Source organism: Callorhinus ursinus, unplaced genomic scaffold, assembly GCF_003265705.2.
Source record: "Callorhinus ursinus isolate GAN/ISIS: 27379988/994484 unplaced genomic scaffold, GSC_fseal_2.0 scaffold56, whole genome shotgun sequence".
In the NCBI taxonomy this organism is placed as follows: Eukaryota; Metazoa; Chordata; class Mammalia; order Carnivora; family Otariidae; genus Callorhinus; species Callorhinus ursinus.
This window is the reverse complement of record NW_027397118.1, coordinates 6,137,910-6,154,038: the sequence shown is the minus strand read 5'-3', so window position 1 is coordinate 6,154,038 and position 16,129 is coordinate 6,137,910. Positions and strand designations below refer to the sequence as shown.

The following is a 16,129-nucleotide window of genomic DNA, read 5'->3' as shown; positions in this document are numbered from 1 at the left end:
TTACTTTCAAATGCCCACGGAACAGATACTAGGCTAGACCATATTATGGACCATAAAACACATCTCAATAAATTTAAAATAATTTAAATTACAGAGTGTGTTCTCCAATCACCATGGAATCAAACCAGAAATCAATAACAGAAACATAACAAGGAAAGCCCCAAGCACTTGAAAAGTAAACAACACTTCCAAATAATCCCTAGGTCAAAAAGGAAGTCTTGAGAAATTTTAAAAATACATTGAACTGAATGAAAATGAAAAAACCAAAAATTAGGGAACACAGCCAAAGCAGTACTGAGAGGGAAATGTGTAGCAGTAAGCATATATATTAGAAAAGAGGGAAAGTTTCAAATCAATACTCTAAGCTTCCATCTCAATAACCAAGAAAAACAAGAGCAAATGAAATTTAAAGCAAGAAGAAGGAAGGAAATAATAAAGAGCAGAAAGGAATGAAATTGAAAGCAGAAAATCAACAGAGAAAAAACAATAAAAGATAGAGTTGGTTCTTTGAAACGATCAATGAAATTGATGAAGCTTTAACCAGAGTGACAAAGCAAAAAAGAGAGAAGACCCAATGTACCAATATGAGGAATAAAATAGGTATCACTAGAGATCCTAAGACATCCAACGTATAATAAGGAAATACTATGAGCAACCCTCCACAGACACATTTTACAAATTAGATGAAGTGAACCAATTCCTTGAAAAACACAGATGACCACAACTCACCCAATATGAAATAGATCACTTGAATAGCCTTATAGATAACATAACTATTTAGGAAACTGAACTTGTAATTGAAAAATTTCCCCCAAAATCATGAGATCTGTATGTGCTAACACAAAGAGAAAGGATCAGTATATTGATAAAGGAATGAAAAGTGTGTCTGAAGACAATGTGCCCAATACCATGTTTTTGTGAAAGAAAGAATAGAGGTATGTACCAGTGTATGCTTTCATGTGCACAGGTTAGCTCCAGAAGAAATGAGGCTGGAAAATATGAGAATAGCTGATTCTGTTGATGACTTTTATTTTATACCCTTTTGAATACAACTCTTTCTATTTTTATTTAATCACTGCATTTAAAAAAATCCTTTTATTTTAAGCATCCACATGGTTTGTCTGGCTAGAGCTGAGCCTTACGGACAGATCACCTGGCTTCACATCCTGGCTTTACCACTGATATAGCCAAGCCTCATCTTCCCTGGCTGCAAAACGAGAATAAAGAAAATGATGAATAACAGTCAGGACTGTGAATTCAGCAAGCAGCACCCATGTGCCCTCCACTACTCTGGCTGTTGTGGGGATTTAGGAGCAAGGGCAAATCCAGGCAGCTGCCTGAGGCGCGGTCAGTGGAGGCATTCAAGCTAAGACCTGAAGAAGCTGCAGGCTCTGTTTGGGCCCAGGAGAAGGAAGAATGACATTGCAGAGATGCCAGGGGGTAGCACAAACCCACGATACCTGGGGACATAGCGGCCAGGGTGCAGGGCAGAGTCAGGAGCCCAGCCAGGAGCCCTCAGGGTGCTAGGGAAGAAGTTCTCCTACAAGGGGGCAGATTGGAGCTCTACTTTGTTAAGAGGACAGAAGGTCCAGTGTAATTTCCTCTTCATGTTCTCAGAGCTGATTTTCTCCCCTTATTTCCATGGGACTTTAAGAACCATCAGCTAATAAAACTGTCCCTTGGTGCAAAGTACTGCCAAGTGAACATGTCCCCAGATCCTCTCCTTGGCCTCAGGTAGAGGCATCTTTGTCCCCATTTATAGCTTCAGAAGCCATCCTTGAGCTCTGCTCCAGGCCCCCAGGCCTCCCAAGGAAGCCGCATAAGCACAGGGAGCTCTAAAGCCAAGATCAACTCATAAAGCTTCTGGATTCAACACTCTCATTTTACAGATGGGAAAACTGAGGCCCAGAGGAGGGAAGGAATGTGCCCAAAGTCACACAGGGAGACGGTGTCAGAGGAGAACGTGGAATCCCAGGCCAGTGCTTGCTGCTCTGCGTGCAAAGCACACAGCCAGGCCCCCACCCACGTGTGCTGTTATGCAGGGGGGATCAACCCAGAGCTCTGCAAGTCCCTCTGTTTCTGCGGTCATCTGTTCCAAATCAGCAGCTGGATCACCCCTCAGAAATTCAGGGACGGAAATTGGCTTCCACATGGCTTCTCTCCTTCTTTGAGAGTCTTCTCATTGTCTCGGGAGCACTCAGCCAATCCACAGGAATGAGATGACCGCCATTTTTATGCTCGCCTTGCACACGATAACCAGGAACTCTGCTAAGCGCCCACTATGTCATCTCATCAGATCTCTCACAGCTCCAGGAGAGCTTATGTATCCCTGTTTTACAGAGGAGGAAAGTGAGGCAGACAGAAGCCTGAGAATCCAGCTCCGACTGCCTCCAGGCCCTGACGTTAGAAAGGAAAACAGACATATCCATCTGATGAGGCGAGAAGCAGGGTGTGTCCTCCTACTTCCGCCTCTGGCCCACAACCCAGGAGAGCGGCAGAGTCCCCCAGCCTTAGCCCATTGCTCAGCTCCTTTCTGGCTGCTCAGTCTCTCTGGGATCTAAAATGGGGTTGGTCGCATGCTCCCCTCTTTCTTATTTGGTGCCCAAAGTTGCAGCCCCTATGGCATTGTCCCAGGTGCTCTCACGAGGCCTACAACTTGTGGCCCCGTGACCAAATGCAGCCCCCGGAAATGTTTTCCTTGGCACACATGGATTTTGTGGGGTTTGTGGGTCTTTTTAGATTAGACTCTGAAGTAATTACCGGCAGGAAAAGAAAATTGAGATGTTTTCACAATAAAAGGTGGATTTCTTCCTCCTGAAAAATCAGAACATCTTAGCAACCTGTATCCGCATTCTTGCAGGGCAGCAAGCAGGTAGACCTCCTTGAGAAGGACATTTACTGCCCAGCCCTGTCATCCGGCCCCTCCCCCCGCCCCCCAGTTCACTCATTCACCTGGCCTGCCCTGTCCTCCCAGCCCTGAGTCTGTGGCTCCTGCTGAGGGCTCCCAGCCATTCATTCAATAAATATGCATTGAGCACTTACAAGATGCAAGCTGGTGATTTTGAAGGGAGTGGAGGAAGGGAATTCTCCCCTCCAACTGATCCTATCAGCATCTTCAGGGTGTGATGAGGATAGCTAACCGGCAAATGCAGTTTGAAAAACAATTTTATTATGACCTAATTTTATGTTTGGGAAATAAAAAAAAAAAAGATCCCGCTGCAAGAATACTACTACTGGGTGGGAGGGATGGGGTGGCTGGGTGATAGACATTGGGGAGGGTATGTGCTACGGTGAGCGCTGTGAATTGTGCAAGACTGTTGAATCACAGATCTGTACTTCTGAAACAAATAACGCAACATATTTTAAGAAAAAAGAAAAAGAAGAAGATAGCAGGAGAGGAAGAATGAAGGGGAGTAAGTCAGAGGGGGAGACGAACCAGGAGAGATGATGGACTCTGAAAAACAAACTGAGGGTTCTAGAGGGGAGGAGGGTAGGGGGATGGGTTAGCCTGGTGATGGGTATTAAAGAGGGCACATTCTGCATGGAGCACTGGGTGTTATGCACAAACAAGGAATCATGGAACACTACACCAAAACAAATGATGTAATATATGGTGATTAACATAACAATAAAAATTAAAAGATAAGAATACTACTACTAATAATAATGAAACAACTACAATAGTCCCACCCCCTCCCCCACCCCCCTCACCCCATCAGGGGTTTGAGCTACCCGTGGTCCACAGGGTCTGGAAGCAGAGGATCCTCCTATTGTCAGGTCAGGTAGCCTAACGCTAGGTCACGATGCCCACGTCATTCACCTCCCTTCATCTCAACACCTAGGCATTTTATCGCCTCACATCATCACAAGAAGAGGCCTGAGTATAATACAATAAGATATTCTGAGAGAGAGAGAGGCCACATTCACATAACTTTTATTACAGTTATATCATTACAATTGTTCTACTTTATTATTGTTGTTGTTAATCTCCTAATGTGCTTAATTTATAAATTAAGCTTTATCATAGCTTTGTATGTATAGGAGAAAACCTAGAATATATCTGGTTCAGTACTATTCCTGATTTGAGGCATCCACTTGGGGGGTCTTGGACTATACACCCTGAGGATAAGGTGGGGGTGCTGCTGTACTGTGTTCGGCACTTCGAATCCATTCATTAAGCATCAGCTATGCTCAGGCACTGCTCTAGCTGCTGGGAATACAGCGGAGACAGAAAGACAAACACTGCCCTCCCGAGCAGACCTCCCAGGATCCTCACTCCATCTCCACAGCAGCTTATGGAGACAGGAGGAGCACAATCTGCATATCCAGGTCCAGGGAGGCTGAACGGCCTGCCAAAACTCACACTGCTGGAAAGGCAGGTCTGGAAATTGACCACAGCTCCCGTGGCCCCTGGGCCCTGTCTCTAAGCCCAGGCTCCAGGCAGACCACTTGGGCCCACCCCCACATGAGCGCAGCAGATGTCTGGGGTGTGGGGTAGGGATTTGGACTACAACACAGGCTCAGCCGAATGTTCTGGAGCCTGTCATCCTGGGAATCCCTCAAGGGTGCAAAGGTGGGCGGTAGAGAGCAATAAGCAGGCACCTGACTTGCAGGCGCCTCAGAAGGGAGCCTGAAGGCTAGGGGATGGTTATTTGCTGAAGAGCAAGAATTCCCAGGCCCTCCCACTAGAAGCTGTCCCTGTCCTCCCAGTGACCTTGATCCAGGCTGGGCTGGTCCCTCAGAGACTACCTTGACCTCTACCCTCAGCGCCGTTTCCCAAGGTCGTGAAAAGGGTGAGCGGAGAAGCTGACTGACGGTCATGGGCAGGACAGGGCCTTTGCAAAGATCTTTTTTTGCTCTTTCTGGGCCTGGGGCTGGGTAGGGCCCGTGACTGGGCTTGGCGTTAAACTAGGAGCGGCCAGGGCAGGTGTAAATTATGCATAGCTATTTCTGGAAACTTCTCAGATTTCCCAAGAGAGAGAAATTAATTTGCCTGTTTGGGCAAATAACACCAATTTTTTTTTCCCTGCTTAAGGTCATTTTGTTAAGATAAAATTGATTAACGTTCTCTTTAAAGTTTAAGTAGAAACTGCTCAAACATATTTTTATGCACAGAAGCACGGTTTGCGCCCTTCAGTAATTAATAACTACAAATAAGTTCACAGCGCACGGCTTGCGCTCTGCCCGCTGCCGGAGGCGGACGCCGGGTGGGCGGGGCTGGCGCCCAGTCTGGCCAATCAGGGATCAGGGGAGGGAGGGGGAGAGCCGAGCCGCCGCGTCCCCACGGCTGGTCCTAGACACCGCGCGCGCACAGCCCAGGCCCGCGGACGAGCCGGTCCCCCCTCCGCCAGACCCGGCGAGGTCTCTCCAGGGAGAAGCAGACCCCGGTGGACCGACACCGAGAATCCGCCCCAGGGATGAGGGTGTTAGGTGCCACCGACCGGCTCAAGTGCTTCTGGGGCTGAAAACGGGGCTCTGGAGCCAGACTGCCCGGGTTACAATGGGAGGTAGCGAGTTACTTAGGATCTCTCTGCCTTGGTTTCCTCCTCTGTAAAGAGGGGATAACAGTACCCACGTGATAATGTGTGGATTGAATGGGGTTAATACCTGTGCCGGAGCTTAGAATAATGCCGGGCACATAGTGAATGCTTACTGGTAGGTTTTTTTTTTTTTTTCCGTATCATTATTTTTAATGTCCAGCATTTACAACACGAGGGCCAGAGCTTTCTCCCCAACTCAAGTTTATAAACTCTCAATTGGCTTGTGAGGCCAATAGGGATACTTCTTCTTGTCTAATCTGGTTTCTGGGAAGACTTCATTCAGGTCCTCAATGGTCATCTGATCAAATGGAATTATGTTCCTCATCTTCTCCAGCTCTTTTTCATATTCCTCAATCCTGGCCTTTGAGAGAGACAAAAAGTCGGCACAACTTTTCACATCTTCTTTTTCTTCAGCATCCACCTGAACAGTATATTTATCCTCTGGCACAGGAACCTTCCGGGCATTAAACTTCTTCTCAAAGTCATCTACCAAACCAGCCTTTGCCACATTGGCCTTGTAGTAAGCCCAGTCGATCGCAGGTGGTTTCTCAGGGAGAGTAGCCAATCTGGAGGTAAGTGTCTCATTCCAGGATTTCAGGGAGTTAGCAATGGCCTTCTGGTTTCGGGGTATGATCTCCCCCAAAGCTACCCAGTCAATGGTTTTTAGAGCAAGTTTTCGCGCAGCCATCGTGAGATCCTTCACGGACCCCGGCGGCCTAGAGTCCACAGCAGCAAGGAACGGGCTTACTGGTAGTTTTTAATGTCGTGGTCATTCTCATCTCATTTCAACTTCACATTAATTTGTGATCTAAGGCTATTTGCTATCTGCCCCATTTTGCCAAGGAAAACACTGAGTCTCAGAGAAGTTAAGCTCCCTGCTTGAGCTCACACAGCTAATAAGTGGTAAAGCTGAGGGTTGAATCCAAAGCTTTACACTGCACGGTGTCTTCATACACATGCTTCTCTTCCCCTAGGCCTTTTTAAGTGTCATTTATTCACTTTCACAATTTCTGCATACATCCCGTAAGTATTTATCAGCTCCAGATCCTGTGCAGGCTGCTGGGCATACCCAGATTTAGGAAGAGTCAGCTGCCGCCCTCAGAGGGATTATAGTAAGGGATGGGTGGTGGGGAGGACAGGCTGGGGTAGTCTTTAGTGCCATTTGCCAAGCCTTGCCTGTTCTGTTCTTCCAGGCACATGGCAGGGTTGCACTTTCTGGCTCCTTGTGATGGGGTAGGACCATATGACAACTACTGGCCAATGAGTTATGAGTTGAAGTGCTTGTGTGTGTGTGTGTGTGTGTGTGTGTGTGTGTGTGTGTGTGTATGCACATCCATGTGACTCCCGGGCAAGAGTACTGAATTGGCAATGTGAGACCCTTCCAAGTTCTCTCTCTCTGGCTTAGTTACTGACTACATTTATGGTGATAGCTGCTCCCAGAGCCGGACTTCCTGAGTGACCATGATGAAGAAAGCTCCCTCAAGATCCAGGATGGCCATGTAATGTGAGTGAGAAAGAAATCTTTGTTATGTCAGGCCATTATAATTTGGGTCCTTTTTGTTACTGTGCCATAACCTCACCTATCCTGACTGATACTCAGTCCAGAGACACAGTTATAGAAGTGTGTAGGTGCCCAATGATAGGCTTATGCATTGGATATTATCAAGGTTCTTATTATTAGAACATTTTGCTCCACTTTGGGGGTCAGACTATGTTGCCTGGAGGATGGCTTGGGCCAGGGACTAGGGTAAAAACGAGACACTTGCCTTGGGCACAAAACTGCAGTGAATGCCAAATAACTCAGAATAATACTTTAATGCAATGTTTTTCAAAAAAAATCAAAATTAATGCAAAAAAATCCATGATGAACAAAATAGCTACATTTTAAATTTTTTAAAAAAGATTTTTTTTATTTTAGAGAGAGAGTGAGAGCGAGCATGATGGGGGGAGGGGCAGAAGGAGAGGGAGAGAATCCCAAACAGTTTCTGTACTGAGCATGGAGCCCGATCTCAGGGTCCTGGGACTTGATCCCAAAATCAAGAGTTGGACGCTTAACCAACTGAGCCACCTAGGCGCCCCCAAAACAGCAACTGTTCAAAGGATTTTATTTATTTACCTGAGACTGAGAGAGAAAGCATGAAGGGGGAGAGCAGCAGAGGGACAGGGACAGGGACAAGCAGACTCCCCAACTGAGCAGGGGAGATCCCAGGACCCTGAGATCATGACCTGAGGTGAAGCCAGATGCCTAACAGACTGAGCCACGCAGGCACCCCCAAAGAGCAACATTTTAAATAAAAACAGGATCTAATGCTGCATTTGCATGACCCTGCTTCACTGTCTTCACCCTAACCCAGCCCTGGATCTTATAAACCTTTTTCAAAAATAGGCAGCCAGCCTGCAGGTTGCAGTTTGCCAATTTGATTTTTAAAATATTGCATTAAAATATTGTTTATCTTGATTACTGAGCTTGTTGGTTCTCCCTGAAATTTGGCACCCAAGGTGGGTGCTTCCTTCACCTCACCTCACCCAGGTCCTAGCCCTGAGAATTAGACACTTAAGTTTAATGAGCTTAATGAGTTCAATGAGCTGAGTTTAAAACTTGGGAGCTAACCAGGCCAAAAAGGGAAGGGCATCCTAAGAAGAGGTGGCAGCATGGGGAAAAGCATGGAGGAGGGAACAGCTGGGGTGTGCATGGCAAACCATCAGCCATTTGGTGCTTCTGGGGAGACACTGAACAAGACCACGTTGTAAATGTTCAGTCTCTGTTAAGTGTTCTGAGTTTTCTTCCATTCCCTGAAATGGGGAGTGCCATGCAGCGTGTATAATCCTCGGTCAGTCTCCTAGGAAGTCTGAGTGAACCAAATTCAACTGTAAATTGTAAAAACAGTGGCCCTGTGAATCTTTGAATGCTTTGAGAGCTAACAAGCATTTGGGAGACCAGTCTTTTGAGGATACCTCTCTTCTCCAAAAGCCAGGTCCAACCCACCAAGGCTAAGCTGGACTGCCTCGATTTGCCCGTTTCCAAAACTGTGGTCACAGATGGTACCCATTAATTAGCAGGCTTTGCCTTGGAAGGAAGTGGAGGGGGCCTTTCAGCTCCTTGGTAGATTTGTTATGGTAATGACCCTAATTCTCCATCCTTCCCTGAGTCCAGCCCTTTTTCCTGAGTTTTTGCAGCTTCTCCCATGAGAAGGTGAAGTGTATTTCCCTGCCCTTCAGTCTGAGTTTGGCCATGTGATTTCCTTTAGTCAATGGGACATGAGCAAACATGACGCACCAGCAGAAGCTTGAAGACCACTCCTCGTTCTGCTCTTGCCCTTGGCCAAGGCCATGAGAACATGCTCAGGCTACCCTGCCAGAGAATAAAACATGCAGAGCAGAGTAAAGGCACCCCCGTCATCCCAGCTAAGGCCATCCTACGTTAACCAACAGCCAGCCAACCCAGCTCAGATCAGCCATGCTAAGCTTAGACCAGCCCAGATCAGCCAAGCACAATGTACTTATTGGCCAAATAGATATCGATTATAGTATGTCATTAATATATATCTCTTAACCTTTAGATATTTTTAACCATCTCATACCCTTTCCTTAAGCCTTGTAAATTTGCTCTTACTTGGAAGCCATATATGTATATTTTAATTTGTAGTAGTTAAGAATTCATTCAGTTATGATAGAAAAAAACCCAAATAATAATGGCTTAAATAGGAAAGAAGTTTATTTCTCTCTCAAATTCAAGAAACCTATTGGGAAGCAGGACAGAGCTAGTAAGCATTTGGCACAGTTGGCGACCCAGGATCCTTCTATATTGTTCAACCCATGTGTGTCTTCCATTTCCAGGTTACCTCGTGGTTCAGAATAGCTTCTGGAGCTCCAGCTATTACATCTACATTCCAGCCATCAGGAAGTGAAAGGGATGAGCTCATTTCGTTTAAGGAAAATTCTTAGAATTTACACACACCACTTGATTTAGATCCCATTGTCAGAACTAGTATAGCTTCCAACAGTAATACGGCCACACCTAACTTCTAGGAGTGATAGGATATATAATCTGACCCTCTCCAGGGTAACATTTGCTCAGATAAAAATCAGTTAATTTATTGAGGAAAAGGAGAGCCAGCAGTCTTTCCTACGCAGTATGCCGTTTTATTCATAATAATAATAGTTATTATTCAATTTGCCCTTCAACAAATAGAAGGTGGCCACAGAGGAAATCAGACACCGGGGCTAGAAGGCAGGACACCCAGATTATAGTCTCCATTCTATCCTGAATCCTGTGACCTTGGACAAAACTCTGAAATTCTCTGGGCTTGTTTCAAACCATCTGAAATGGAAACCCAGTACAACTAGAGACCCCTGAGGATACTTCTGGTTTGTTTCCAACTCGAAGCTTCTCCCTGAGGCCTTTCTTTCTCCAGGTCTCAGCTGACGTCACTTCCTCAGCAAGGCCTTCCTCCCTGCAGCCCTGCCTCTGACATGGTCCCCGCCCATCTCACGCATCGTACCCACCCCCACACGTCTCACACAGCTCCTTGTCCATCATAGTGCTTGAGACTGTGGGTGACTAGGTATTTACTGATAGGCTTGCTTGCTAGAGGGGTGTCATGTGACCGTGAGCTCCATGAGGGCAGGGGCCCCATCGCCTGTCCATCACTATATCCCCAGTGATCCCCAGGAAATATCTGCTGGCTTGAAGTCTTGGTCCTACCTTGGTCCTAAACGGTTGTAAGTACAGAACCCACCCCTAAGAATGCACATTTCTAGATGGGAATAAAAAAAAAAAAAAAAAACAGGTGGAAAGTTAAATATTAAACATACTGTGAGGTTGGGAGGAGCATTGTCTGTGGCTGGGGGAACTTGAGATTCTTCCTATGGCTGTTTCTCCACTGAGACCAAAACCCTTCTCCACCTGCTTCTAATGACAGGACCCTGTGACCCAGGTGTCCTAGTCCATTTCTCAGCCTGGGCAAAATTCCTGCGACCACAGAGTCACTAGAAACTGATCATTTATTTGTACAAGCAAACACAGCAACAATGAACCCTAGGTTTCCAGTCACCTTGCCCACTCCAGCGTCCAAACTCCCAGTGATTGATGCCATTGCACCCTCCAGGCTGAAAGGGGGCCCTTCCCGTGCAGAGAGGCCCGGCTTCATCGTCTTCCTAACAACCACCACGCCACTTTCAGTCTCCAGCCCTTCAGCGGGCATCCTGGCATCGAAGTCCCCCAGCGACCCTGCAAGGTCCCTCAGGGCGGAGAGGTAAACTGACTCCTCCCAGCTTCAGATCCTCTTCAGACTGGAGAGAGATGGGGGCTGGTCTCCAAAGCACAGGCGCATAGCCCTGCATTACCCCCACCCCAATACTGTCTGATGGTGACACATACCAATCCCTGTAAGGGCCCCCCGTGTCCCCTGTAGAGCCCCCTCCCCACACGAAGTCATGAGGGGCTCTCAGCAGAAGGGCGGGGGCAGAGCCAGCCAGAGAACAATGGGCCCAGGCGAGGGGGGAGTCGGTGGGGTTCCCTGGCTGCCTTGTCATCGCCATAAACCTCATTACCTCGCGGTCCCCTAGGCCGCCTCTCTCCTTACCCAAGGCATCCGCCGGCTTCGCTGCTGATTCCCACATGGCGTGAAAAGCTCTTAAACCCCCCGCTGTATTTTTAATGGGGGCAGTGACTAATTTAGCCCTACGCCACCAACCGTCAAATCAAATCTTCTGTTGGTACTTACCGAGGACTCACCTGGGCTCCATGGGGTTCAGGATAAATCTGGAGCTGGAGAGGGCCCAGAGACGGTGATCTGGCAAGCCCTGGGACGTGCTGGTCCTGCCCACAGCACTCGGTGCCGTCTCGAAGGCAGGCCTGGCTGTGGATGCGGGGCAGACTGTGGCTGGCCACACTCGGGGGAACACGGATGCCTACCTTGAGGTCTTCCCGGCAATGGCCAAGTCTCCGGGGGACTAAAAATCAGAGTTCACTGGCTCTGACTTCTAGGAGGCAAGAACCGTGAATTCTAAGGGCGACGGCTCCATTTTGCCCAGCCCTGGCAGGAGTCTGCTTGGATTTGCAGGGGTGATGTGCATTTTATTAAACTAAATGCCCCACCCACATGAGGTGGCAGAAAGGGGAACTCGGACAGGTCGCCAGCAGCCCCTCCATGTGGCAGTCAGAAGATGCTGGGTATTATAGCTACAAATTCCATGCCTGTGACTTAGTATTACATTGTAATTAGGTGCAATCTGTCTGCCTGTTTCATTTCCGCTCTGCGGAGGGTAATAACCAATTTTCTTGCCCCTTGTGAAAAGTTAACAGGGAAGGGCTTCCCCACGCAGGTTCTGAAGCCCTGGCCTCTGATTGGTAAGTCAGCCAGGCACCAGCATGACAGCGGGGTGGGAGGGCGGCCACGTGTGAGAGGCCAGGTGGGGGGGGGGGGGGGGGGGGTGGGGGGGTGTGTGGAGTGAGGAAAGCAAGGCAACTAGGAGGTGAAATGTCAGGAAACCTCTTCTTGGGGTTTGCAAGTGCAGGGGGCCCCCCTGAGATTTTGTGCTGTAGGCACCTCGCTTGCCAAGCCAGCGTGCTGGCCCCGGCCACGGGTCTCAGCACTCCCGTGTCCCACTGAGCTCTGTGATTGGGAACCCGCTGCTCCCACCGGGAGGATCGGGCCTGGGGGGTTAGCCCCAGCTCCTGTCCTCCCTGGCCACAACTAGAATCCAAGTCCTGCCTGAGGTCCTGGCCAGGTAAGAGTTAACCACTTAACCATCTGCATGCAGAATGTGGGAAAGCCATCCCCAGGGGGAGAAACAAGGAATGTCATGGATAAGCCCACTTACCCTGGAGCTTCAGTTTCCCCCATCCACAAATGAAAAGATCAGTCTTTCATCTTTAAGGGTTCCTTCCGTTTTGACTTCTGTGGCCACTGCCCACCTGATCCAGACTGTGTGCGTTAGGTTACTATGTGTCCTCTTTCCCAAGGGAGGCTGGGTCTATCGTGTGCAGGTCCCCACCCTATGGATGACGACAGCCCCCCACAGAGCCCCAGGCTGGGGAGGAGAGAACCAGGCAGCCAATGCTAATCGCATGGATTCCCTTTATTGAACTGTACTAGTAACTGCAGTCAGATTAAGTCACATTTAAAAGCAGACCATCCAGTTGCACTGAAACCGATTATATTCATTACATAGTTTTAATCACTGTCCGGTGAACTGGCAAATCCAATCAAAGCATTAGTCTTTAATTAAAAAATTAAAAGGAAATATTCAGACAATAGCCAAGCAATCACATCACGATGCACAATTACCTAGAATTGCAATTAAAAAGTAGTTAACCGAAGGGGGGGAAAGGAAAACAAGAAAGGAAAAAAAAAAAAAAAAGAAGCAAAGGAAAAAAAAAATCACACTAATCCTTTTTTAAAAACTATCAATATAATACATGAAGGAACAAAGGACAATAGCCTCAAAAAGCGGGTTTCTCTAACTCTAGAAATGTAGTCTTCGGCGGAAACTCTAAAAGCACACTAGCTGTAGCAGGACAATAAAAAATACTGAGCATGGAATACTTTTAATCTCTGCCATTAATATTCATTTCCAGCTGCTTATAATAGCAGCGCCTCATGGCCAAATCATTAGAGTTTTACATCTGGGTTGCAAATGACACTTTGATTGGATGTAATGTTCAAATGGCCCTCCCCACGGCGTCTCCGGCAAGCCTTCTGCGGAGAGGTGTCCTGTCGAGCGGTCCCTCACTGTGCGTGCTGGCTCATCGTGTGGTTCTGCAAAGGCGAAGAAAGGAGACACGCATGAGGGCAGAAGAATGGAGAGCAGGCCCGTCCCCTCCCACTCAGTGCATTTACGCCGGGAGCCACAAAAAAGCGTCTTGATTATTACAACACAAAATGCAACCAGGAAAAAGTGCTCGGGGGACACAGCTGCCAAGACGCCACGTTGATCTGGGGCTCGGGGATGGGCTCCTGTTGCTGCCAACCTGGGCTCTCTAGAAATTGTTTTTAAAGACCTTTCAGGTCTTACCATGGAGACTGGCTCTAGGGAAGGCAAGGGGGGTACGTGCAAGGAGGTGGGAGGGTTGGGAGGGTGGCAGGAATTAAAAACATCCTTGCTCACCTCTCCCGTCTCCCTTTTGCTCTGACGATTAGGAGGAAATTATATCTGATCGCCTGCAGGCTTTCACCAGATCCCCCTCTCAGTCCTTCCCGGGAGCTGCTCTCAGCTGCGTGGAGGGCGACAGCAGATGTACCACGTAGCTCTCCGGCCAAGAAACACCCGAGTGGCCCAGGCGTGCGGAGGCAGTGGGCGGCAGTGGTGCCTGGGCCGAGGCCGGGTCACCCAGCAGGGAGGGCACTGAAGGAGGCAGCCTGCCAGGCCGGTCCCGTGAGCGGGCTCCGGCCAGAGGAGTGTGCGTTTTGCCGGAATCCACCTGGGCAGCCAGGGCCCAGGTGGGACGACCCCCCCCCCCCCCCCGCCCCGGCCAAGCGTGTCCCTCTCACCGCAGCCCACGGCTTCTCTTCCCTTGGGCCAGCCCGAGCAGGCCAGCCGTGTTGATCTGCTTTCAGAGGAACCAGTGGCCTGGGGCTGGGGGTGGGATTTGGCCTCCAAGAGTGATTTTGTTTCTTTTTCAGTGGTCCCTGTTCTAAATCCGGACCCATCTCACCAAAGCCTCAGGTAACCTTCAACCTCATGCCACCTGAAGAAAGGAAGCAAAATCCACCCAGGGTAGGGGAGCCCTGCTTGGGAGCAGCACGCGACCTCCAGTCACCAGGGGAGAGAGCCCCCCGGGGGGGGGGGGCTCCTGACTCCTCTGGGGCTGGGAGCCGCCAGGCTGCAGATCTGCCCATGACCACCAGAGGTCAGACGTGGCGCTGCGTCTCTCTCCCGGGCTCCCGGTCGAGCTGGGAGGGCCACCAGAGGATGCCCGATGGCCGCCGCTTTGCCGGGGAGCCTGGAGCCACCCCCACTCCGTGGCCCAGGGCCCCTGTGGCAGGCTCTTCCCACTGTTGGCAGTGTGCCGCCGCCGTGGTGATGTCACCACCCCCCGTGGCAAGCTCATCGCCCTGTCCCCACATAGCAGGTGCCTGCCGGCAGCACAGAGCGCCAACCACCGCTGTCCTCTTTCCTTGGGCTCCTGGGTCCAGGCCCCATGGCTGACGCTTGGCCAGCACACGTGCTCTGTGCCATTAGAGGGACATCTCTTTCAATCCTCACAATAGCCTTACAAGGTAGGACACGGTAAGATGAGGAAATGAGGCTGAGAGGCTCAATTCTGGTTCAAGGTCATCCAGCTGGGAATCAGGCGGGGTGGAACCAGGCAACTGGAATCCAAGAAAGCCAGGGCCTTGGGCGAGAAGGCAGGCTTCCCAGCACCCTGCAGCTCATGGGCATCCCAGTCCACAGATCATCCACACTCCACACCGGGCATGAGGACAAACTCTGCCGGCGTGGCCTGGCACCTCGGTGGGGGTGCCATGGACCCAGAGGCACAAGGCAGGTTGTCTGAGGCCACAGATGGGATGCGGCGGTTGCCATGGGAACGCCCCCCCTCCAGCCGAGGCACCTCTCCCCACACTTAGGCAAGCACAGGCAGCCAGTCCTGCGGGGAGCCAGACCCACCCTACAGCCAAGCAAGCATCCACCTAGCTTCCGAGCCTTTGGTGATTCAGTTCTCACCTCCTCTCTCCTCCCTCCCAGCCGAGCCATGCTTGAAGGCCTTTGGGCACCCGGTCCCTTGCCATCCCTCCTTGCAGCCCCTCGAGGCACTCCCGACACCCCTGCCACCCATCTATGTGCCCCCCAAGCACAAGATAAGCGTTGTCTGCTGAGCTGCAGACAGGAGGGCTCCACCTCCCTTCTCGGCCCCACAGTGCTTGGCCCGGGGCTGGGCACACGATGCCCTGTGGTGACATGGCAGGCACGGCTGCCCAGCAGTGACTGGGGGTCCCACTCTGCCACCCTGCCAACAGCCGGGCAATTACCAGTGCCACGTGGCCAGTGCTGAGCGTGGTCAGCTCCGTCTTTATGTAGGGGGGAGTGGTGAGGGGGATGGGGAGGAGGGAAGTTAGGAGGATAAACATATACAGGTCCACAAATGGTGGTTCCTGGCACAAAGTAGACACCGTGTAAATATCTTTTAATGAATCAATGGAAGGGTAAATAAACGACTCAGTGCACGGGTAGGATGTGTGGGAAGGGGAGGGGGCATTCTAAGTAGAAGTCACAGCGCAGACAAAGGTATGGAAGCTCGAATGAGCCTGGCAAATGAAGGCGCCAGGGGGATGATCCCAGCAGAGGTCACATGGCAGACTGGGAGGGGTTTAGACCCAGGCGGTGGAGGCTCGGGGTGCCCCTGAGTGTGGACCGTTCCATAAGCAGCAGAAAGCCAGAGATGGCATTTGATCTCTACAAAACCCTCAAGGACCGCCCACCACCAACACGGGGAAAGGGGGGTATCCAGGGATCTCTGGATAATGAAACAGCCTTTTGCCAGGATGCCAAGAACAGGGCCAGTATAACACACGTGGTCCACACTGGCTTATCCACGGGCTACTGGCATAGAAATCCAGGAGGCGGGAACCTATGCGTAGGCC

The 16,129-nt window shown here is 50.0% G+C and overlaps 1 protein-coding gene, 1 long non-coding RNA gene and 1 pseudogene across 7 annotated transcripts in view; all 3 read right to left on the bottom strand.

The window, feature by feature from the left end:
• Positions 1 to 11,577, bottom strand: part of LOC141371096 (uncharacterized) — a 54,782-nt gene extending 43,205 nt beyond the window's left edge. Inside the window, exon 1 of one of the 2 annotated variants that reach the window (XR_012375731.1) lies at positions 11,267 to 11,577. This is a non-coding gene — a long non-coding RNA (uncharacterized lncRNA). The remainder of the gene's footprint in view (positions 1 to 11,266) is intronic. The other variant, XR_012375732.1, reaches the window with a different exon arrangement.
• On the bottom strand, positions 5,661 to 6,258 carry LOC112809109 (ATP synthase peripheral stalk subunit d, mitochondrial pseudogene; annotated as a pseudogene).
• Positions 11,578 to 12,745: 1,168 nt separating the features above from the next.
• Positions 12,746 to 16,129, bottom strand: part of ZNF423 (zinc finger protein 423) — a 332,672-nt gene continuing 329,288 nt past the window's right edge. For all 5 annotated transcript variants that reach the window (XM_073884396.1, XM_025852448.2, XM_025852447.2 and 2 more), the window contains one exon: positions 12,746 to 13,303. In XM_073884396.1, the coding sequence (XP_073740497.1) occupies positions 13,274 to 13,303 (30 nt within the window). In that variant the 3' untranslated portion in view covers positions 12,746 to 13,273. The remainder of the gene's footprint in view (positions 13,304 to 16,129) is intronic.